The sequence below is a fragment of the Takifugu rubripes genome, chromosome 6 (genome assembly GCF_901000725.2).
Source record: "Takifugu rubripes chromosome 6, fTakRub1.2, whole genome shotgun sequence".
Lineage (NCBI taxonomy): Eukaryota > Metazoa > Chordata > Actinopteri > Tetraodontiformes > Tetraodontidae > Takifugu > Takifugu rubripes.
Window position 1 is genome coordinate 2,774,982 of NC_042290.1, and position 24,776 is coordinate 2,799,757.

General features: G+C 41.5%; 1 protein-coding gene across 1 annotated transcript in view; it reads left to right on the forward strand.

The window, feature by feature from the left end:
• Positions 1-24,776, forward strand: part of cacna1bb (calcium channel, voltage-dependent, N type, alpha 1B subunit, b) — a 103,339-nt gene that overhangs the window by 42,528 nt on the left and 36,035 nt on the right. The window contains exons 6-21 of the mRNA XM_029837495.1: positions 906-997; positions 1,194-1,346; positions 5,146-5,333; positions 12,502-12,605; positions 13,752-13,867; positions 14,029-14,118; positions 15,265-15,354; positions 16,854-17,075; positions 17,161-17,273; positions 17,351-17,463; positions 17,782-17,913; positions 20,757-20,829; positions 21,074-21,191; positions 21,332-21,399; positions 21,537-21,643; positions 23,069-23,131. Coding sequence (XP_029693355.1) covers positions 906-997; positions 1,194-1,346; positions 5,146-5,333; positions 12,502-12,605; positions 13,752-13,867; positions 14,029-14,118; positions 15,265-15,354; positions 16,854-17,075; positions 17,161-17,273; positions 17,351-17,463; positions 17,782-17,913; positions 20,757-20,829; positions 21,074-21,191; positions 21,332-21,399; positions 21,537-21,643; positions 23,069-23,131 — 1,842 coding nt within the window. The remainder of the gene's footprint in view (positions 1-905; positions 998-1,193; positions 1,347-5,145; positions 5,334-12,501; positions 12,606-13,751; positions 13,868-14,028; positions 14,119-15,264; positions 15,355-16,853; positions 17,076-17,160; positions 17,274-17,350; positions 17,464-17,781; positions 17,914-20,756; positions 20,830-21,073; positions 21,192-21,331; positions 21,400-21,536; positions 21,644-23,068; positions 23,132-24,776) is intronic.

A 24,776-nucleotide genomic window follows, 5' to 3' on the forward strand; every position in this document is an offset into this window, starting at 1 on the left:
TGAGAGGATAGAAAGATTCTCCACTAGAAACCTCTAAAACACGACGTACTGGTAGTTAAGAGAAAACCGTGAGGCAAACAACGAGACGGAGACATGACAGACAACCAAGAAAAGCCTGTCTGGTTCTTTCCTTTGCTCTCTGTTGCCTGGTGCTGCTGCAGTTATTGATCAGTCAGAATTGGTTGAATCATGGATGTCAGGGCTGACCTTTGGTGTAAAACCTTCATGGTTTGCAGTGGGCTTGTGACTGTCAGATGACCTAAAAAGCTGATCAACGTGATCCATGGGAAGATAGCAGGAGAATTTCAAAAAGAACAAAGACAGCGGTTGGAGTTAGCGACATTGTGAGAGAGAGAAGGAGGAGAGGGAGTCCTCAATAGTGGTGCCCTCCACACACAAATAATAAACAGGAACTCGGAGGAGCTAGCTACACATCTTGTGCCTAGCTGTCGGCTGCCTGATCCGGCCGGAGTCGGACCGAAGTCCGAGGATGATTTATAACTCCCAATAACGAGCTGCAGCTAGCTGCAATCACGGCACCGGCAGCTCTGCTGGAGTTGGACCAGAGCCGCAGGAGGAAGCTGTAAACAGCCAGTGGATGTATCACGCTCGCGCTGTTCTTCCCGTCCGTGGAAATGCTGCCTTTCATAACAGAAGGAGCAAATACTAACCCTAATACTCCCCCACTAACGATCTGCTAATGAGACTGTCCAGTTCAGACACTTTGTTCAGAGTAAACAGGGGCTCTAAGGCCCATTATGCAGCCCGCTCTGACTCCAACTTTTAAAATGTCCCTAAAAATGGAGCATTCATAGTTCCTCAGAAAAGTTTGTTGTGTTTATATTACATAAACTGAACGTGTACTTATATTGACTGCATGCTGGTGTTTTTGTGTGCATGTATAGAATCCTGGCCACAGTGGGGTCAGACTTTGACCTGCGCACGCTACGAGCTGTGAGAGTGCTCAGACCCCTGAAGCTGGTGTCAGGAATTCCCAGTAAGTCTCTCAAAGATGTTCACACGTTTGATTTATTTTCACATCAACACTCTATTACTTATTAGAAAACTGTTCTTTGTCATCGTAAATGTAAGTAATTGATGATTTTTCAGTTAAAGATACGTATTTCAGTTGTATTTACGACACACAACAACCAAGCCCTCCTTCCGTCTTTGTCATATTTTCTGTTTCCCAGGTCTCCAGGTGGTGTTGAAGTCCATCATGAAAGCCATGGTTCCTCTGCTACAGATCGGCCTCTTGCTCTTCTTTGCTATCGTGATGTTCGCCATCATCGGGGTTGAGTTCTACATGGGCAAATTCCACACCACCTGTTTCAGGACAGACACTGGTGAGAGCAGCGCCTGGGCTGTGGGGGCGCTTCTACAAGCTGCCGTTCATCACCTCCTCTGATGCCTAGATGTGCTGCATGATGCACGCTGGATGAGACATGTCTACATACTGATGCAGGCATACATAAATGATTTATAGGCTGCGTATGAACAGTGGCTTGATGATGAACTACACGTGAAGGCAGCAGGCCCGTGTCTACAAACCAGCCGTGACAGCTGCTGAATTACACGTTGAATTAGATGAATGATGTTTGCACAGTCGTCAGGATTTGATTGATGGCCTCAGCTTTACATCAGCAAGTTTGCTTATTTTCAGCACCAGCATGGAGGCTACCTCACAGGGTATTATAGGATGCAGTTCACTACGACCACCTCTCCTAACAGACGACCGAGCTAGCAAATCCATGATGGCACTCATGAGTGGGAGATGTGAAGCTTTTCATCTTTGGCATTAAATATTACTTTAAATTTAGATTTCATAATGTATCGTTTTGATGGAGGCTGTAGTTTACCTAGAACATTGCCTGACAGTGATTACAGCAGTAATCTAAATCTATATTTATGTATTACAAGACATAAAACATGAGTTTATGGAAAGAGAAGTCAATTTAATAAGTGAAATTCAAGACACAGGAAAAGCGAGAAAGGAAGCATAAACCCAGCACCTTGCACCTAAGACAAAGGCTCCTAATAAGGAATCATTCTCTCCAAAATAAGGAATCAGTCCAATTATTCTCCCGTGGTCAGTCGTGCCCAACCATTAAAATCGGCTAACACATCTAAAGCATTAAACAACCAAATGAGCCCTTGACCTGCACTGAAAAGCCCCGAATATCAGTAATTCTTAACTTTTTATCTGCATGTTGAATCAGATTTGTTGAATCATCATGAGTCAATGGATTACAAATACTGTGTCAAAAAGCCTCTAATAACTGAAGAACTGGCTGTTGAAGCCTTTGTCATTGGTAAAGTGCAAAGCAGCTCCAGTTACAGCTAATGTGTTATAATGACAGATTTGTCCCTCTTCCGTCCGTTCTAATAGCTCCATTTCACCCCAGATGAAACCCTACATGCAAAATACATCTGTCAATTTTCCATAACAATACATTCTGCTCAATGCCCATATTTTCATCTTGTGTCATGTGCCGCTACCTTGAGTGCTGATTGGCTCAAAAGACAGGTTGTTTCTGCAGCATTCCCATTTCTGACTGATGAATTCATTCAGATGTAAGTTGTTTAAGTTTCTGTAAATATAAAAAGGCTTTGGTGAACCTTGATCTAGTATTTAAATTAAAAAAAAACTCATTTTAGCTGTCCTGTATCTGGTAGAACAGTGAATTAGCATATTTAGCAATAAACATCAACACAAACAGCTCATTTCCCCACATTGTGGCTTTCACCCATAGAGTGTACATAGGCAGTAGTGAGGCGAGGTTACGCAACAACGAGGCCACAAGCCCCTTGGCTTTGATGAACACCTATGAGCTTTGGAAGGTCAAAGGTCAAAGTCCCTCCAGAATCCTAAATATCAGCAGAATTTAATTGGAGCTTCCTTTGCCCATCAATGTCTCCCGAAAGCTTCATTTAAACCCAGTCAGAACTTAGTAATTTTGCTTGAAATAAAAGAAAGAGAAATGCCAGCTGTGACATAATGTCCTTGCCTGTGATAAACGTCCAAAAACTAGAACTTGACTTCCAGAACCGTGTGTTGTGTAGATCGTGTGAGTGTGAAGGAGCGACCCGAGTCTTTGGCTGCGGCAGCTGTGAAATATGTGCGTCTAATTATACGTACCGGACTGTTTGTGTCTCCATCTCCACATGCATGTGTGTGGCTCGACCATGCTTGTAGTGGCGTAAGCTGCTGTGACAGCCTGTTAATGTAAAGTTTGTGTGAGATTCTGTTATTTTAGTCACAGACACAGCAGCTTTTTAGGCTCACAGCAATGCCTGTCACTGATGAAGACTGTGTTGTGTGTGAGCGCCCGTGTGTGCTTGCATTTGCTCCCAAAAAACTCATTCCAGCAAAGTGAGGATGCTTTTGTGAAGTCGGGCTCTTTTGGCCGCTTTAGGGTTAGGATGTGGTTTTAAGGTGGCAGTAAAAATTGAGTTTGGATTAAGGTGGATTAAGGGTTAGGGGATCAGTTGGGTTGGTTAGGGTAGGGAGCTGGGTCATTTATTATTTGTGAGTCCCCACAAATATAGAAATACCAGGATGTTTGTGCAACAACCGCACAACTTTGAAGCCCATTGTATACATTGAAAGTAGTGATTAAGTACATGAAATAGGGGATTAGGTACATGAAATTCCTAATGCATTAATGCCAGTGTATATTTTTCAATTGGTTAAGAAGTCCAAGCAGCCCAACACAGGAGAAAAGCAAGACCTCAGACGATCCCGTGATGTCCGTAAACAATGAATCCGGCTGACCCAGCACCTGTCAGTGTGAAGGAAAAGACCTATTTCACTGCAGTGACACCAGAGGGATGTTGGCTGTGCAATCTGGCTCTGCAAATCATTGTTAAAACCTGGCACAACTTGTAATGGTGGCACTGTGCCTCATGAAAAGCTGGGTGCACAGCGCATCTGCTGCCCTCAGCACATTTATTCATTATTCGGAATCACATCTGCTGACTTACTGTGTGTTCCTCCACGTTCTCTAAATGTTCCCTGCTTTCTCTCACTGCCCAGGAACACAGAAATTCATTAAAGCTCATCCGTGCTTGAACCAATCAACATTAATCTGGATTAAAAAGAGAAGTCATCTCTAATATAGAAGAGTTTTGAGAATTAAAATGACTTCTACTTCTGGACACATGTCCATGTCAAAGGGCAGACACATCTAAAATGAAGATATAGAGAAAATATGCTTTTTCTAGCATTCTGGGGTAATAGCACGCCTTATATTTTACTGAAATCTGTTTTTAAAACGTGGTTGCTCAACAGCTAAAATGGAGACCCGCTCCATCAAAAAAGTTCTCCAGAATTCCACAAAACTGTGACAGTGCACTGTAAACTGAGGAACACCCACTGTTACATCCATTTAAGAATAAAATAGCCATTAATAGTTCCAAATTAATGAGCACTGCTTTATATATGAACTCGTCACTTGTCAACTAAAGCTCCCATGATAATTTTACCACATTAAGGTCTTAAGTGGAATGTTAACAGTGTTGTTAAAGGCTCTTTAAGTAAAATACTTACTTTGTTCATTTTCATGGCACTTAAGATTGTTTTAACTTTTAACAGCACTCAATAGGCCACAAAGCAAAGCTACAATCCCAGAGTCTCGTTCACCTGCGCAGAGTTGACATGTATATATACTATAGGGTCATATGTGGGGACCAAAATGATTACACCTGACAGATCGGACAATGCTGCCTCCAAAACTTGATTCAATTTCGGAATGTTCCTGAAATATGCAGATGGTTGTTCTGAGCACAGCGGACTTGAACATTTGCTTTGTCTAACTTCTGCAGCTAGTACGGTAGCAGCATACGTCCTGAGGACTTCAACAATAAAATCTTTACATTTCTGCTGAAGCTCAACTCCTTTTTATGGAGAACAGATCTGTCCAAACTTTACTCGACCGGCTTAAGTCTCACAGCCGATTCCTTTCGTCACATAGTTCCAGCAGCAGTTAAAATAGCAAAAAGAAACTTGAAGTACAGCTTTAAGTACAGCAAGTGTTGAAATACTACTGTATAAATCTGGACACACTTAAAAGAAATACTGAAATTAAGTTGAAAAACATGCCAAGGCACCACCTGACCCCTTTCCTCTGTGTTTCTGTTTGCCAGGGGAGAAGGCAGCAGACTGGTCTTGTGGTCAGGAACCACCAGCCAGAATCTGTCCCAATGGAACGGAGTGCAGAGAGTACTGGACCGGACCCAACTTTGGCATCACTAACTTTGACAACATCCTTTTTGCCATCCTCACTGTGTTCCAGTGCATCACCATGGAAGGCTGGGTGGACATCCTCTACAGCGTGAGTCTCTTTTAAAAAGAACGTCTCACTTTGAAATGTATTGATCTATTAAAGAGGAGCGCTTATATATTTGAAAATCCTTTGACTTTTGGAAACTTTAGTTTTTCTTACTATTTTCCTCTGTTATGGCAAAAATGGTTGAATTATGTAGGTTTTTTTCAGATAAATCTTACAGACTTAATGCCACGGTCATTTTTATGTCAGCTAGTGTGTCTTTCTAAACCTGGAGCTTACATTGAATAATATGCTTCATCTCATCTGTCTTGATAATAATGAACATTTTCAGTTGCTGGGAATCACAGTGGACGATTTAAAACTCTCAAACCATGAAAAATTAATTCAGCAGGACCGGTTGAACGCATGTGCTCTTCTCACTTAATATTTCTATGTTTTTCAAAATGGAAAATGTGACCATTTAGCAGCTTCCCTTGAGCGTTTGCAATAATCTTTTGCTGAGGGCCACTTTTCCGCATGTTTTATCATACAGCGTTGAGTATAATTCCTTTGTTTTAAACTGGCAGCCTTTATTGTTTGTTTTGTTTCATTTTTAAAGTTCCCCCTCAGCACAACCAGCAACCATTGGTTTACTAGTGCTGGCTACATTAATAAGGCTACAGAAGAGGAAGCAATCCTGTATTAATCCCACAAATGTGTAAATTTTTGTTGTTTTTTCTCTTCTTGACACACAAGAAACATGCAGTTTTATACCAACAAACGTTTTAGGGGTCCGAGAAATCTGAAGCATTCTGAAGATGTCTTGGCACTTCTGTCAGCACAAGTTCCAATTTTGGTCCACAACCTGGACTTGAACCAGAAACCCTCTGACTCCTGGCCCAGTTACCTACAGACTCAGTTACCGCCACCGCTTTTATGTGGAAACATAACGGGATCGAACCCACGATCCTGACACTTAGCAAAAGGACCAACTAAGCTATATTTCTAAAGTAACTGGGCTTTGCTAGTGGATACTGTAAGTGTTTGCAAGCTTGTGTGCACCTCACCAGCCTCTCATTTCTTCCTGCTCATTCCCATTTCACTTCCCCCAAAATAACACTCATAAGCCCGACCATAAACCTGGTGCGGTATTGCAGAGGGACACATCCAAATAAATGCTTTGTGTGCAGTTAAATCTAGCTGAGATGTAACTTGTGAACAGCCCTGAATATTCACTGCTTGTGTTTAAACTGGGCAGACAAGCATCAAATGTCCCACTGATGCTCATATACAGTCTAGTCTGATCAATTATTGGAGCTTTAATGGTTGAAACAGCTGTAAAGTCTCATACACTAATGTACCACAATGAAATGACAGTGAATCTGTAATCTGCTGAAGACAAACGTATTTATTTCGAGACAGGAGAACCCCAGCACAGAACCCAGAACCTTTTGGCCATGAGTCGACTGGGCTAACCACTGTGGCACCACGCTGCTGAACAAAATGACCCTGTTGCTTCTCTCACATGCTGAGCTGATACCACCCCCCCAACACACACACACACACACTCTCTCTCTCTCTCCATGAGCCAAACAGGTTTATAGTGCATTATTCATACGACAAGCCAAATCGTTTTGTTAGCTAAATGCCAGCATCTTTTCAAAAGAATGATAGTGCCTTGTAACAATCCCAGAACGCTCAGGGAGAAGCAGGAATCCCTGAGGGATGAGTGATACCAGCCAAGCAGAAGTAAAAAAAAAAAAAAAAGACAAAATGTCTGGTGCTATTTAACAATGGGTGCCTGACTGGAAGACCCATCTGGTTCACTTTTGTCAACACAGCTTGTGGATGTCACAAAACACTAATGAATCATATCAGATCATATTGCAATTTTCTTTACACTGTTGCATAATTTCCCAGCATAAATGATGAGATGAGACCGTTCCAGCTCTACATTTTTAAAATCCAGTACGGCACGTACAGTGTCACACAATAATCATTGTAGTATCAGGCATCTTAGTTTGAATCACTTATTTTATCTGTTATCTTATCAACAGTGGTTTATTTTTTGTCAATTTATTCTTTTGCGTTAGGATAATAATGCATCCAAGACTTTTCAAGTGTTGGAGGCAAATTTCACACACTTTTGGAGTAATTGAGGAGTGAAGACAGTCTGTTAATGGCGGTGATGTTCTACTTTTTGTTCTTTTATCTTAGCTGAACCCTCTTCCTGTTTGTAATTTAAAAAGAAAAAAATCAATGAGCTGCTCTTTTTCTGCCTTTTCCTGTCTTGATTATTTCCTTCCCTCCTTCATCGTCTAAAGTTGAAGCCATTTTATCTGCTTCCTCCCCCCTTCGTCTATGACTCCAAACATCTCCTGTAGCTTTTCTGACTCATTATCCTAAGTGCTGCAGACCCCAAATGCCTTTTCACTCACTGATGGATCTTTGCATGTTACATTTTCTTGCCCCTCCCCCATAGTCGTTCCTTTTGATGCATCCCTTTCCCTCCCCTCCCTAGAATTCCTGTCTGTTACTAAATACTACATTCCTTCTTCATCTAGTCAACCCCAGTCCTCTGTTATGTAAAGCTAAATTGGTTCCTCATTCTCACTCTCTCTCTCTCTGTGTCTCTCTCTCTGAAGTGTGACATTCCTTTTTACTTATTTATCTGGTTATATTTTAGTGTAACTGTTCACGTGGAGCTCTGCAAGAGAGGTGTGGATCTTATCCTGCTACCTTTAGTGAAGAGTGAAACCTTTGCCATAGACACAGTGACTTTGGAAGAGCTGAAACAGAATTCCAAAATGTAAAAGCACTCTCGGTTAAAGAAGGACTAGACTAGCATTCAGGTTGCATGTATATTCTGTGGATCATAGACTTTGCTGTAACCCACCGCTAACCTCAGAGATTGACGACTACACTGCCTCTACCCCAGGGGTTTTACACAGAAGATCCTCTTTAATGACATGAAAGAAAAAGCAAAGTATCCTTTCCCATCATTACCGTCCCTGTCCCTGCTGCTTTAGCCCACATGTCCGTCCATCCATTTTCTTTATCACTTCACCTCCTGGGGTCCTCCATACTTGTAGCGGATGACATTTTATCCCACATTTCAACTTTATAGTTTCTCCTCGACTAACTCTGCTGTGTTTTGAGATCATGGATCGGGTCTTGAAGCCACTTAATTCCTGGGTTTTTGGATACCCTCAGCTCTAGAACCCTCCCACCAGAGAAGAGCTCTTAATTGAACATTTCTCTTTTTCTTCTTGCATTCACACCTAGAATTGTCTATAAAAGAAGCAAAAGCCTTTTATCACAGCCTTAAAAAGAGAGAAATCAACATGAGCTGTGCAACTGTGACCAATTTCCTGTCAGCATATTCTGCACTGCTTAGAGAATTTAGTGTTTCCTTCATTTTTTATTTTTATATTTATATTTTTTGTATCACTGTTTACTGTTTAAGTGCAGTCTTCCCTTAGTATCACTGTCGCGACGTGGTGTCGGACGCACAAAGCTTGTTAATTCACACTGAGGGCAATTTCACCCTGCCAGTGGGAAGTGACAACACAGGAGCAGCAGAAGGATAATGTGGCAATCTTCATTTCACGCCCTGTGACTTCAGCACATTTGGGGACTAAATAACTGCAGTGAAATAAGAGGCCCCAGTCACCTCCGCTCTCCCTTATTTATCCATACTACTCGTGAATGCGTCTGTTTTTATTTGACATCTCACCAAGTTGGGAAAGGTCCATGTATGATGTTTTCAGCTTTAAAATTAAAAAAAATATATATACAAAATACTTTGTCCACAAGGAGGCTGTGGGCTTTTAATTTAGGTTAGAATTAATGGCTTACATATATCTAACCGTACTTTTATTTAAGTACTGCAGAGTTTGTGAAAACGTGATGGATTTTCGATGTGAATTTGTTCCAGAGACAACAGAAACAGGATGGAGCCAGATGCTGATGCTGCAGGCGGAGAAGGATGATGCAGTTATTTATTGGTCCAAACGAGCCTTTCAGGCATTACGGCAAGATTAGAGGAGGGTCAGAACCAAAAGCACAATCAGACCGAGGTCCAAAGAAATAAATGGAGTTTTTAAATCACAGCTAAATTACAACCCCAAACTGAAGAAGCGCAAGAAAACAGGGTGGAGCGTAAAAGCTAAACCGTGGAGGCAGCATGCTTTAATACGTTGAAAACAAATTAGGCTCCATAACAACTGGAATATGATGCCAAAGAACAAAGGCAGGAAATGTAAACCAGGGCAAGACATGCAGGATTAAAATTAGGAAATAACATTTGTGCAGCCAACCCCCAAACCAATAGTCTTTAATGCTGCTTTTATTATCCACTGGTTAGCTGTTTGTCTCCTGCACTCTGGGATTATTTACTAACACATGTTTACTAAGTGGATACAGGTAGAACTAATGACATTAAGCCATACGGAACATAAACAGCTAAACAGCACTGTCAATTTTACCAATCATACATTGTTCACATCATATGTATTTATATACTTTGGGATTTTTTTGCGTACATGCCACAACGTTTAGACTTTGCAGTATGTGACGCATAAATCACATATACTGTAGCATATTTTACACACTTAAAATCATGAACGGAGCAAGCGTGAGCACCTTTTGGTTTTCCATCAGTGATAATTCATTAGTCATGATATGATATGATAACAACTAAAAAGCTATGGATTTAATTCATTACCTCAATATTATTTTTATACCAGATACACCGTAATGCTTTTATTTACAGTCTCACAACCTCTAACAGGCATTTATCTGGGTGTCAGATAGTGAGATGTCTGGTATTCTACATCACATCTTTGGGTTTCAGTGTTATTTCTGGAGAAATTTACAATCACTACCTTTTTGCAATACTTTCCACATTTCTTTTTTTTGCAGTATAATTAAACACATGGGACCACTGGAAATACCTTACGGAAAACAACACAGGGCATCAGGAGTGGTAACGAGCTACACTAGTTTAGGCTGGGATGAATAATTACTGTTTACCCCACACAACCTTCTATGGTTCCAATGCCCTCAAATAGGGAAATATTCAAAAATATGAAGAATTGAGAAGCTGAAATGACTTGTTTCTACTTTTGGTCATCCCTCACTCACATATAGGACAACAAAGTATGTGGATTTTATTGGTCTAAATGTAAACTGTCACTGGTTCAATGTCTGTGTGGGTCTTGTGATGTCCAGAATTCTGAATAACTGATCAGGTTAATGTTGAGCTCTGTCCTTCTTATAGAATGATCTGCAGTACTAAGGTGTCGGTCTCATACGTTCTTCATTTTCTACCAGGTTTTCTACCGATTTGGATAATTAATTGAGATCTGATTTCTCTATTTTGCTATTGAACTGTGAGAATTCATTGAGGTTTAACACAGAGTCTGGACTGTTCTGAAGAAACCAGCTCTAAAGTGTCTCGGATGAAAGGCAAAACATTTTCCAGGTTCTTTAGTCCAGTCGACTCTGCTAGACTTCAGCGAGATACTAGAAGCTTCTGCTTGACAGGTCAGAAATGGATTTGGCTGGTTCTTTCTAATGGTGTTGATGGGGGCAAATCAGGTGTGTTCTCTCTGGCATGAATTGCTTTTTTATCTAAATAATTCTTGAATTATTTCATGGGCCTTGATAAAATGATGGATCTAATCTATTCTGCCAGGGAGCTTCTCTTTTGTTCTCCTCTGTTGTCTTATGTTGTGTTCTCTAGACTCCCTAAAATGTGTGTGCATATGTGTGTGCCTGTGCATGTGCGTGCGTGTGTGTGTGCGCGCGCATGTGTGTCCATTAACTGTTTTTTCTTTTTCTCAGCAACATCCAGAAAGTTCTATACGTGCTTGTTGAGACATTTCGGATCATTTCCTCCAGTTGGTCCATAATTTCCACAGCTGGTCGCCAAAACTAAAACCCAAAAGCAGATGTATAACAGCTGGACTCCATTTTTGCCCATGTAGCATCCTTGAGAAGACAACAGGCTCAAAGGACTGATTCCTTTGGCTTTTTCTGTTGAGCCCGAATAAATATGTGGAAAAACATCTAAATAAAGCCAGTTTGCCTGGACCTCAGCATCAAGCTTTGACAACCTTGAAAGAATGATGACTGAAACTATTTGTATGCTTTCAGACGAGTGTGTGTGTGTGTGTGTATGTGTGTGTGTGTGTGTGTGTGTGTGTGTGTGGCTCTGAATGTATCTATTAAGCTCATGCATGAGGATGCATGATATAGATCCTCATCCTGCTGACGCTGGAGTCTGTGCTTCTCTCTTGTCTGCAGTCCTACCCACAACCCTCCCCCCTCCCCAAAACCACTAAGAGGACACCGTGCAGGAGTGTCATATATCCAGAGTAGAGAGTGCTGATTCCCACAATCCCCTGGGGGGGTGGGGGGATGATCTATATGAGTCCTACTTCTGCTTCTGCAAAACATACTGTAGGTGCATATGCCCACTGTCAGAGTGTCTGCCATGGTTTAATACCCCCCCCCCCCCCCCCCAAAAATGATTTAAGCCTTTACTCTTAATATGATGTTACCACAAATATTGCTGACACGTTTAATGTCTTTATTCTGTCATGAACTGTAATTAACAGCAGTGTGAAAACTCCCAGGAATATGAAACTACCCTTACTCACTGAATCAAAAAGTGAACTGAGACAGGGAGAATGCTGGATTTACACGACACGAAATGTTTGTGAACATGGTTATTAATGTGAAAAGAGGTGCAGAAATAGTCGCTGTTACCAATGTCGTGTCCTCTGCCCGCGAGTCAAACCAGTATCTCTGCAGATTTGCACCAGTTGTGTGACAACTGGTGTCGAATCCTGCATTTGTTTTCCTGTGACAGTGGAGCAATTCAGCATTTTTACTTTCAGAAACAATTAATATGTTCAACGGCTGGAGGCCGCCATGAAAATAGCGGAGGGACTTTTTCTAATTGCTTTTTTTAGGATGGAAAAGTTGCATGAGAGGCAACCAGACACTGTCAAAATAATCACCCTCTTTTAAAATTCTAGTTTTACCACTTTTTTTAATTTACAGGGGAAATTGACTCTTTGTCACATGGGCTGGATAGAAAAACCTATGTTGAATAAACTTTGCGCAAGTCATTTAAAAAAAGTGGTTGGTAAATTAGAGCTAGTCGGCAGCCGCTGCATCGCTGTATGGTGCCATGATGGTACTTTCTTCACTTGTGTGTCTCCAGACAAACAACGTTGCAGGAAACACCTGGAACTGGCTTTACTTCATCCCTCTCATCATCATTGGCTCCTTCTTTATGCTCAACCTGGTGTTGGGCGTCTTGTCAGGGTAAGTCTGTTTCATTTCTTTACACTGGACGTTCTCAGAAACAGGAGCTGGGAATCATCGAAGCTTAAGCAGTGGGTTGTCGGTCTGCTAAGACCAGGAAAAAACCCCAGGCGGGTCAAGCACACAGTGTATAAAACACGTGTTTTAAAAGGCTCCCACCAAAATTGAATGACTATTTAACCAGTGTAAAATATCACCGTTAATTGTTAAAACATGACATGTTTTCCTATTTGTCATTAATGAAAACATCATTTATTCACTATTCTGTTTGTTGTAACATCTTAAGTCCAAAAGTACAACAATAGGCTCTATAAAATGATTAGAGGTTGGGGGATGAATGTTAAGCCATAAAAACAACATAGTTTCTGTTTTTGATGTCATACATGAAATAAAAACTATTATATGTATCTATTGTACCGCGTGATGCACTTGGCTGTTCTAATGTATAGTCTAGTTTGATGGCGTGTGTTGCTTTAAGGAAAGGAAACCATTAAGCAGCAGCTGCCTATAAGGTTAATTGAAAATGGATTTCAAAAATGAAGGTTTACTTGCACGGATTAAATTGGACTATAATATACCAGCAGCACCGGGGAGCAATAGTGTAGATAAAAGGTCGCTTGCACCCATTTGCAGCCGAACATCGATTTAGACGATAATACAATATTTAATGTCGAGTTCTCAGCCACACAGGTACACTTCCTGTCCTGGTTGAAGTCTCTTTGCTTCCTGTGATAACACCAATTTCACAAGCTGATTGCGTGTCACAGCGTGAGAGGGAGAGCGAGTCTCTATGGCGGACAGCTGGACTCACACATTGTCATTTTTCTGATGTGAGACTAATATTGCCAGCAGAAATAATATCATTCAATGCTTGTTCCACTATGTATGATCCTTTTTAGATTAGGAAATCCCTTTTTAGTTGACCCATCATATATATAAAGTGCTGTGGAGCATTCTACTGTTATACAGACATAATAGTGACTCCTGTCATCAGTGTAAGGTTGTGTTTTGATAATTTCACTTTGATTACAGTTGTGATCACCATGACTGAAAAGGACATATGTGTTAGCGTGGAGGTTCATGCGTGCGGGTTTTTTGTCCTTTTCGTCAGCCTAAATGCCTGTTGAAACATGTGTGTTTCAACAGAGAATTTGCCAAAGAGAGAGAGCGTGTGGAGAAGAGGCAGGAGTTCTTGAAGCTTCGGAGGCAGCAGCAGATTGAGAGGGAGCTGACTGGGTACCTGGAGTGGATCTGCAAAGCAGGTTAGCCTCTTCTGTCAAAATGCGTAAGGTCAGGTCTCGGCAAGTTTGTCAGAAAATCAGGAGAAATTGACGGGACATTGCACTTCCTCTCCCCCCTCCCTCTCTCTCCCTCTCTCTCCCTCTCTCTCTGTCTCTCTCTGTCTCTCTGTCTCTCGCCACAGAGGAGGTGTTGCTGGAGGAGGAGGATGAGATTGCAGATGAGAAGTCCCCGCTGGATGGTGCATGGTACAAGAGAACGCAAAACCTTTCAGGTAGAAAACCGTTGTTCATCCTGGGATGGCAACAGGAGGGCAGGTGGAGATCCAGCCACGCAGAGCAGCAATGTGTTATTTCCGTTTCCCATTTGATTGATCCCAAATCAGTTGATCTCTTTGACGTGACGGTCAGATTGTTGGTCGAAACAAATTTTGGCAAAATTTAGATGTGTATTTTAAATTTATTTAGGGTGATGATGATGATAATATTCAAAATCACATTCATTCATTCGATGAAACTTTACAAATTATATTTTTTTCTCAGTGATTTAGCAGTTTTCTTTTGGAGTAATTTTATAGAAAATTAACCATCTAAAGTCTGGCTCTCTCTCCCTCCCTCCCTCCCTCCCTCCCTCCCTCCCTCCCCCTCTCATCCTCTCTGTCTCTACATCTAAGTTGATTAGTGGGATTTACAGCTACTTTGGAATTGGATTTGCTCGAGTAAATTGCTATATACCATAGTCCCGTGCATATGCTCTCTCATACACACAGGCAAGAAATGAATTTTCCATTAAATGCCCTCAGACTGTAAACACATCAGCACTGGCGATTCCAGTAAAGCGACAGCGGCCAGCTGTCAAATTCTGTCAATTAGGCACATATGAAAGATCAGGAATTTACAGTTCAGGAGGGACAACTCCCGCGTGTTTGGGGCAAAAAAATTGGACTGGGCCTTCGGTAGCTGAATGACAGTTGCGGGAAGTAGAGTGAGGTGTCAATCATAGCTGAGAAATAATCCTTTTAAATGAGTTATGTCCTATAAAAAAGGCTAAAGAAATAGAATAGGGTTTTAGAGAAAACATTCAAACTTTCTGGAGGATGTTTCTCCATCGCTCAATAGGTTATTTTTTATTGCTCAGTTCTTAGAGTCGAAGTTATGAAAGGTGTTTTAACACCAGTTTACTTAATTATTGACTTGTTAAATCTTAATCATTCCAGGCATGATTTATAGATCTAATTTATCACTCCTAAAAATATAATGCAATGAAACGCAATTGTTTTTATCACATTTACTCACATTGCTACACTTCTTCTGTTTAAAATTCCTCCTGTTGGCTTTAATTATTACCTTTTTTACGTCAGGTGCCCGTTTTGTTTAATGTCGATACATGTTGGATCTTCCCTTTCTGTCTTTTCTTGCAGTCCTGAAACGGAACAAAGCCAAAAAGGGTAAGAATGACCTGATCGGTGCGGAGGAGGGGGAGGATCCTTTTGCAGATATTTCTTCTGTTGGTATGTAGCAGCTGCACGTCACCTCTGACCTTCTGCTTTGGTCTGGTCAAACAACGACCTTTACGAGACGTTATTTATGCCACCTGCTCCATAAATAATATCCCTCTTTGTTTCAGGCAACAAGTTTGTTCTTTTACACTGTAAAACATTTTTTGGGAAGCTTCACACACACAGCAACACCATGTAGAGGTGAAGATAGAAAAGTGTCTCTCCTGGCTGTCTGAGCCTTGAGGGGAAAAATGTAATTACCTTTTCTGATTAGCATGTCAAATTAAAACAGAAGAAAACCACCTGCAGCACACCTCAACCCCCTACCTTAATATTGAGTTTCTTCCTCCTACTCAAACACAACATGTAATTACTTTTCCCTGTTTTGGAAATGGGAATAAGTGTGGCAGACGACCCTCATTTGTTTCTCATTGCCTTCGTCTCGTCTCAGCTCGTCCCGGTTTCTCGTAAACTAAAGTGCGGAGGGACTAACGTGCTGCGCAGCCATGTTTTATCTCCCCACCCCTCGCAAATGTATTCTGCTCGTTCTCTAATGAGGAGCAGCAGGGAAGATTTTTAGCTTTATTCAGGTCCTCTGGGTGGGAGTGACTTGTTATTGGGTGAAAAATGGGTTCACAGTTGTTTTTAGGGTTTGATAGCAAATTGAGTGGACTGGAATTTTGTCTGCAAAACCTCGAGGACACTGAGCTTTTACATCTAGTATCTTAGCTCAAACTTGTAGGGTTTTTTTTCCCCCTTGAAATGCTGCCGGCAAACAGGCCACCGCATAAATAATTAATTGAAAAATAAGGGAAATGTGAGGGTGGTACTGTACAGATGTGTTCATTTGGGTGAAATAAAACCCCTAAAAAATAGCCGAACTAGCTTCGCATTGCCCAGACAATAGATCAGATAGAACCGAATTTATTTAAAACCCAAATAGAAGCTATCCTTTTTTCTGCCCAAGGTTCTCCCCTCAGCAAGTGTCAAAATAAACTGAACTTTTCTTACTTGCTGTTGTTAAATCCCCGCCTCACAACTTTCACACATAAAAAAGTGTCGTTAGTGAACCATCACCAAGTCTGGAAACCTTGAATAAAACACGTTATTATTCTTCCAACTGAGGTCCACAGTCCGACACGGCGGCTCTTTTAATCCTCCAGATATTGACTTCATTTTTGTACAGTGACAGGAGACAACCTTTATTTAAGTTAACATGTGCTTTAATGCAATCGTGCAGACACTAGCAGTCCTTCACTGAAAGGTCACATGTGACATGTTTTTCCCGCTATTGAAATAGACCTTGTTCCACGCGGGTTTCAGGCTTTTATCGGATGATCCTGCAGCCACCTGCTTCGCCAGACGTGAATATGCTCTTAATAATTTTGATTTTGATGAGCAAAGAGTGGTGCTGCTACCAATCGCAGGAGCAACGAGGAGCGGAAGACTGAAGAAGAGAAACGCAACGGATAAAAAATCTGGAGTGAAGTCTTTTTTGTCACTGTCTGCAGCTCCTCCTGGCTCTCCATTCGGGCGAGCTAGTGTGAAAAGCAGCGGTAAAATGGACAGTTCTTCCTACTTCCGGCGGAAGGAGAAAAGGGTCCGGTTCTTCATTCGGCGCATGGTGAAAGCTCAGAGCTTCTACTGGATCGTTCTGTGTGTGGTGGGCCTGAATACTCTGTGTGTGGCTATAGTCCACTATGACCAACCGGAGTGGCTCACCAAGGCCCTCTGTAAGTCCACCAGGGTGACGACTACATTCAGACATTGGTGTAAGTGTCAATTATTTGAACAAAATTGTCCTGTGTTTCAAAACAGACACAGCGGAGTTTGTGTTTCTGGGTCTGTTTCTGACCGAGATGACCCTGAAGATGTACGGCCTTGGAGTCAGGAACTACTTCCACTCTTCCTTTAACTGCTTTGATTTTGGGGTAAGTCACACGAGTGGCTAAACGATGGGGTGTCCAACGTTCAGTGAGGATTTAACGGGCTGCGCTCTGCTCCCCAGGTGATCGTGGGAAGCATTTGCGAGGTAATCTGGGACATGATTACACCGGGGGCATCGTTCGGCATCAGCGTGCTACGAGCTCTGCGACTGCTCCGAATATTTAAAGTCACCAAGTGAGTCAATGCACACAACAATGCCCGCAGCAATTTAAACTGTGATTGCAATGATGCCGCCGACACATCGGGCGCTTTTGAATCTCACCGTGAATCAATATTGCATTTTAATATTATATTAGATCCTATTTAGGTCTTTTCCACACAAAATCCTGAAGAAGAACAATGATATTTCCTGACTGAATACTACAAACACTAAACAGTGGTTGTGTTCTTTAGGAATGGCAATAATTTCTATAATTTTTATATGCCATCGCTCATCTTTGTTCCTCTTGGAATGCGAGCGACCCTTCATTTGTTTTTGCTGCTTCTTTCCAGATACTGGAACTCGCTGAGGAACCTCGTAATCTCCCTCCTTAATTCAATGAAGTCCATCATCAGCTTGCTGTTCCTCCTCTTCCTCTTCATTGTGGTCTTCGCTCTGCTGGGCATGCAGCTCTTTGGAGGACAGTGAGTGACCTCTCCCACGTACAGACACACATCTTCCCTCTCTGCCTGTCTCTCTGATCCCCCCCCCACCCCCCCATGTGTGTTCCCTGGTCCATTGTAGCCGCGCTGACAAACCCGTCTGCACAGCAGGTAGCTGGCACAGCAGTGGTGCTGACTGTGGCCCTTTGATAGCACTCTCAGCAGGAGGTGTTCATATCATCTAATGACATGAACACCTCCTGCTTCTTGGCTGGCTGCACTTATTCGAAAAAGCCTGGTTTAGTTCGTGCACATATTTTACTTCCTGTCTTCTCATCTCTCCAGGTACTCCAACACAGCAACGGCTGTGGGCTGCTTTTTATTGTTGGGATATTGTCCAGCGTAAGAAGGTTTAGGAAACATGTTGTGTTTGTAATTTTTAAATACGATGACGCACCTGACATTTGAAGCTTTGTTCAAGTAAACTACAAGCACAAAAGACATAATTTACAATATTGAAATGCTTTGGGGCTGCTACATATTCTTGTTAGATTTCACAGTCTGAGCACACCTGAAAACGTTCGTATTAACTCCAATGACAGTCGGGTGAAATCATCATTATCCTCTCTGTCTCCACCGCTGAAGCCTTCTCACTTCCAAAATCCAGCATATCTCGGTCTTCCTGGGATAAGTTTCCTACGGAGTCTTCGTCATCTTGAGGATGAACCGGAGAGCCTTCCTCAGCTTAGTCTATGATCCTCCCTCATTGAGTGTGGATCCGTTTCTACGCAGCAGGGAAAGCAAAGCTCAGTGCAGAATACTTTTCATTGCAAACCAGTCCAGCTCATTCCACTCAGGATTTAAATACGTTTAAAATCATTTGAAAGATATTGACAAATTCATCTCTCTATGGAAACAGCTTGGTAGCATCTCTTTCCATGACCGTGGGGCTGACTGTGCATAAGGCGTTCTAAAATGCTGCACTCCCTCCTGAAGTCACATCTGGTCAGGCTGATGGCCTTCACATACAACACCACAACACAACAGGATGTCTTTAAGGTAGCGAGCTGTTGCTATGGCAACAAGTCTTACACCAGCCCGTGCCATCATTAGCGTCGAATTAGACTCTGATGGACAAGTGTGAGATGAGACTGACATCCACATGGTGCCAGCAACAAGCAGAGCTAGCAGAGAACAGTTAGCTTTCGATTTAGACTCTGATCGACATTATTTTTTTGAGATTTTGGAATTTTCTAATGTAGTTTGTTTATATAAATACTGTATCTTTATATTAGAAGGTAGATCTTTACCTGAAGGATTTGAAGCAGGCGATAGTGGTTGTCTATCTGGTAGGAAAACACTTGCTGGATTGTGGCCTTCATAGGGCTCAAATGATTGTCCCTGATGTAAAGCTTCCGAATGTAAATATAATATTAAACAGCTTGTTAATATGAGATGTTTTGTGACACATTATGCTAAAGCTTACACCAGTGAAAAATAATGCTGCGATCCACAGCATGTGGCTAATTAGCAGGCTAGGGTGCACAGGACTCACTTTCATGGAATAAGGATTATTTTGTTCGTTGTGCTATTGTTGTGCAGGCACTGATGAACCTGCAGCACCACATCGCAAATTATATAAAGACACATTTTAAATTCCTGACATCCCATAAGACTGTAGGATGTGGTGTGTGTACCATTATCTTCAGTTCTAGGAGTGCATGACGTCTGCATGTCTCGATAAACAATTTAAACCTGCTGCTGCTGCTGCTGCTGCAGTCTGTTCCTCCAGCCCCACCCCAACCCACTAAATATCTGTTCTTCAGTGCATGATCTTGTTTGGAGTTTGGCCTCACATGACTCTTATTTTCAGCATTGATTTAATGAAGTCCCTGCAGATGCTGCCTGGAAGCCAAACATCGCACTCCCCAATCCCTATTATCAGAGCAAACAGAGGTCGACACACACACAGACTGCCGCCACTCCCTTTGCTGGGCTCGCTAAAGAGGGAGGAGAAGGGAAGAAAGCAGAGAGGATGATGTGGTGAAATAGACATTGTGATGTGATGTGGGCAAAATGGAGGGTTGGGAAAAGGGTGCAGTTAAGAGAGACAGAGAGAGAATAATAATAATGTAAGAAAAAAAAGGTTTATTGAATTAGCCCATCTCCCTCATGCACAAATTAAAGACCAGATGCAGGGCTTCAGCTTACTGGACAATTTCACTTGCTTCATGGTCCATGCAAGTGCTTCATGACAGTAAAGCAGCACATTATAACCATACATCATTTTAAAACCCCTCAAAAAGCCCCAGTGTTTATATCCCGTTTTAATAACATCTGTGATTCAAGCTACATTATGTCAGTATTTTAATATACGAGCCTCCATGAAATGCTACCGTTCTTTAGGTCTTTCTCACAGTTCATAGCACTCGTGTAAACCAGGTTTCTTCTTCTTCACCGAGCTAAGAAGACAATCTAGCTGAAGTATTGTATGTATGAGGTATAATAATGTCAAATGTGGAAGGCTTTTTAACACCTGAGCAGCTTGAGAGCAGCTTAAGAGCAGCTTGTGTTTTGATTTTAGGTGTTGCGCTCGTGTAGAGTTCTTATTTTAGGTTTTCAATCAACAGTTGCGCATGGATTTTCTTTTTATGCAGATGGATATTGTGTAGTTATTTCATATGACCTGCAATATCAACCCATTACACCTCTTTTTACATATTTTGTATCTTTAGATAAATGACTTATTACTTTAGCAAGCTCTGGTAAATCAAAGTGAAAATTGCAGTGCATTTGTAAAAAGAAAATCATTTTCATTTGCACTGCAGAGCGTCGCATTTGCACTTTCCTCCCCCGTGCTGATCTAGTCGTTCTGCCTCCTCTAGGTTTAACTTTGAAGATGAAACTCCAACGACAAACTTTGATACCTTCCCAGCAGCCATCCTCACCGTGTTTCAGGTGAGGTCACCCTTTCGCCTGCTGCGTGCTAGCAAGGCCTCTCCACTCGGAATAAAGGCGAGAATATTGGCTCCAAAAATAACATGGATTGTTACCAGATTGCTCTGTCTACCTTCTGGCCCTTAATGGGCTCGTTGTTAATCCTTAAATTAGTCCGTGCTCATAACACATCAGACTGGTGCTGTGATTTAATTCAGTACGCTGAGAGATTTTCGTTTCCCTCTGACTCATCTGTCTTCTTCAGATTCTAACCGGTGAGGACTGGAACGCTGTCATGTATCACGGGATCGAGTCCCAAGGAGGGGTGCGGCGTGGCATGTTCTCCTCCGTTTATTTCATCGTTCTCACACTGTTTGGAAACTGTATCCTCTTTGACATAGTTAGACTCGAGCTGCAGAGTTGCACATAAATGTCCAATAACAATTTTAAATGATTAGATTCAGTATTTCATCAATTTAATATTGTCCATGCGTGTTTTTGCTTGAGCTTTAAAACTATTCAGACACCCTCCTAAATGTCTTCTTGGCTATCGCTGTCGATAACCTTGCAAACGCACAGGAGCTGACTAAGGTAGGGAGGTGACACCACCCGTGCTGAGCCGTTTAAAAAGCAAAGCAGAGAAACAGAAAAAACCATTTGTCTGCCGTGGGCATGCACATGTCAAAATATCTTAAGCTTTAAATCCCAGCTCTTTCTGTTCTCCAAAGGATGAAGAGGAACAAGAGGAGGCAGCCAATAAGAAGCTTGCACTGCAGAAGGCTTTGGAGGTGAAGGAAGTCAGTCCCATGTCTGCAGCCAACATCTCAATCGCTGCGTGAGTCTGCTCACATCCTCCCCCCTCCCTAGAGAATCCCTTCCCTCCCATCCCATAAATAACTGTTATTGGCTTAGTGTTGTTCTGATGTTGTCAGTGGAGATACCCAGCTACACCCCTTTAATCCACCCTATTTAAACAGTTACAGTCATTACAATAATCAGCACTTGTTTTGGTTAATTAACATCGTGTACTTTAACATCACACCCGTTTAGACCCGACCCTTTAAAGCCTCCATCTAAATCACACCAGTTTGGCTGTGAAGAGGTGATTTACTAGGTTGTTTCAGTATATTTTTGGAGTTAAAGTGTATTTTTTTTACACAAATTTTTCGTGTTGAAATCATTTTTTGATTAAGAATCAGCTCTATTCTATAGGTAGAAACTAGCAACACCTCTTGCTAATTAAAACCAACCCCTCCTACATATCTGATACTGGGGAAAAGTGTCTGAAAAACTTGATTTGCTGTATTTTAAGCCGTAATCATCACTACGAGGATTGTGGACACTCCCAGAGTTTTCCCTGAATCTCCCTGAAAAAACATCAGGGATGCTTTTTATATCCCCAAATGGTTCATGGCATACGTAAACAGTGGCGCCTCCCCGTTGGGATTGACAGGTTTTGCGTCTTGTTTAAATGTGAAAACTTAATTGCAGCTCTAATTTCGTCCCATTTTAAGATGGAAGATTCTGTCAAGAGTATTCAGCCAGGAGAATTGGAGCGTTCTTATCAGTGATTAATAGCTGCAGTAGCTAACTCTGACAGTCCAAATGGGCCGTTCTTCTGACACTTGTCTGTTGGGCTAATGTTGGATTTAATTATGCACTGTATAATTCTGTGGTCCATTTGTCATTTGACAGAGTGATCATCTTTGATACATGTTTGTTCCTTAATTGAGGTCGTCCTCGTGAAGAATTAGGTCAGAGAAAACAGTCAGCCTCGAATCATCCAACTTTATGCTTATCCTCACTGTAATTACTTCGATGACGTGACTGTGCTGCCTTTATGTCTCAATTACTTTATTTTGTATAGTGCTATTTTGTACTGTGTGCTAGTGAATGCCCTTTGCTTTGATTAACATTGTGTGAGTTGTTGCAGCAAGAAATAGGTTATTTAAAAATACCTCCACAGAAACAATTCCAGTTAATTTAATTTACATTTTGAATATATATATAAATATATTTTTTGGGTTTTTAAAAAAAAGGAAAACTTTGTATAGAAGTGTTTTACTTTTGGAATGAAACTCCTGATGTTTTGAACTTTAAGTTGGTGTTTTTTCCTGCTAACGACACTTGTGTTGCTGCAGTAGTGCACAGACTAGTGTTTCGCTGTAAGGGAGGCAGGTGGACAGAGAACTTGACTCTCTGCCTGTCCCCCTTTGCAGTTTTGTCTCATTTTCTTTTGTTTTTTGTTCTGCATGTACAGTTTTGTAAAGCAAAATCGAGATGCACTCTCTCGCAGGTCGTCCATCAACAGCATTCAGTCACCGTGAGTTATCACTCTGTTAATATGCCCCTGCCCCCTCCCCTTCCTCCCATTTCATCCCTTTTTCTCTTCATTTGTCTCTCTCCTCCCCCATGTCGCTACACTGGATCTCCTCCAGACCTTCATAAAGCAATTTTATTCTTCATTGCCAGTGAATTTAAATCTCCTCATTAACGGAGACAACAAAACCAAAAACCAAATGGAGGTCACGACAACACAAACACCAGAAGTTGATGCACATTTACCTTTGGAATATTAATATAATCTGCATCGATATAACAGAATCCTCAGCGGTGCTGAGGTCATTCACTGCATCGTAAAACCTGATGAGCTTGAAAATAAATGGAATAAATAGGAACACTAAGAGTTAACCCTTAAAACTTAGGAGTGAAACTATTGAGACTATGATTAGTGATCTAAAGACTCCACCATTTGGTCCATTTTTGATACCATGTTGCTCATTTTGCAAAATAAAGAGGGGCTGGAAAAAAGGAACACTGAATTAAATGGTTAGCAACTGTTCTCAGTTTTTGACAGTGGTACCCCCTGACAATTTTCCTAGGCTGGGTTATATTCTGAACTGTATCAGGCCTTTTGTTATCCAAAATAATCAAAATTAGCATCAAAGGTACCGTAATCAAACCGTGATTCATTACCCTCCTGGGTGCATGTGTGTGTTGCTGTATGTCAGAAAAACTCTCCTCATCTCTCATTTTCCTGTGACTCACCTGTGTGTGGATACCTGTCCCGTGTCGTCTGTGCTTTCTGCCTGTCTTTGTCTCCTGTCTGTCTTTTAGGAGTTACAGGTATAGTGTCTACTCCTCCCCCGCCCGACGAATCTTGAGGTACAGGTGACCAGATGGAACAAACTTAACCAACCCATAAATTCAAGTGTAAATAAATCATAAAAAATACAGAAAAGGCTGAAAAAGCTCATGACTCACTTCTCTAAAACGCCTCGTTTTGTCTCATGTTGGTGTCATCATCATCATCATTATCATCATCATCATCATCATCATCCCTCTCAGCTTTCTCCTCAGTGAACCAAGCAACTTGTTGTTTTCATTAAGGACATCCTACATTTCATGACAGCATATTTCTCCCAGCCTGCATCATTGACAACATTTAAATGAGATTCTCATGCTTGACCAGCCTTCCTCCTAGCATTGAGAGTTAGAAATAAAAAGAGTTTAATGAGATGCTCATTACTAGATGCTAATATGACTCAATTCCACTAATTTATTTCCCTTAAATTGCTGAATAGGTAGCGTGCTTCGCTTTAATATATTTACCTTACCAGTATGTCATACTTTGACAAGCTACATGCAAAGCTTTGCATCGGGCAAAACAAATTTCTCATTTGTCCTGCAGGTGCCTGTGTGGGCCAATGCCAAGTTAGCTTTGAGTACATTCATAATAAGGACAAATGTGTGTTCTTTTGATAGACTAAATGCATCTATTGAAGTGGAAAAACTCATTTTGTGAACTTAAAATAGGAAGAGCGTGTCAACATGACACCTAAACGTAAAGACATTACAGGGGCATAATGGATGTTCTGCACTGCAAACCAATTTTTACAAAACTCCCATGAACATAACACATACGCATGGTAAGACAGTGGTTTACCATGATCAACATCTGGGCCGTC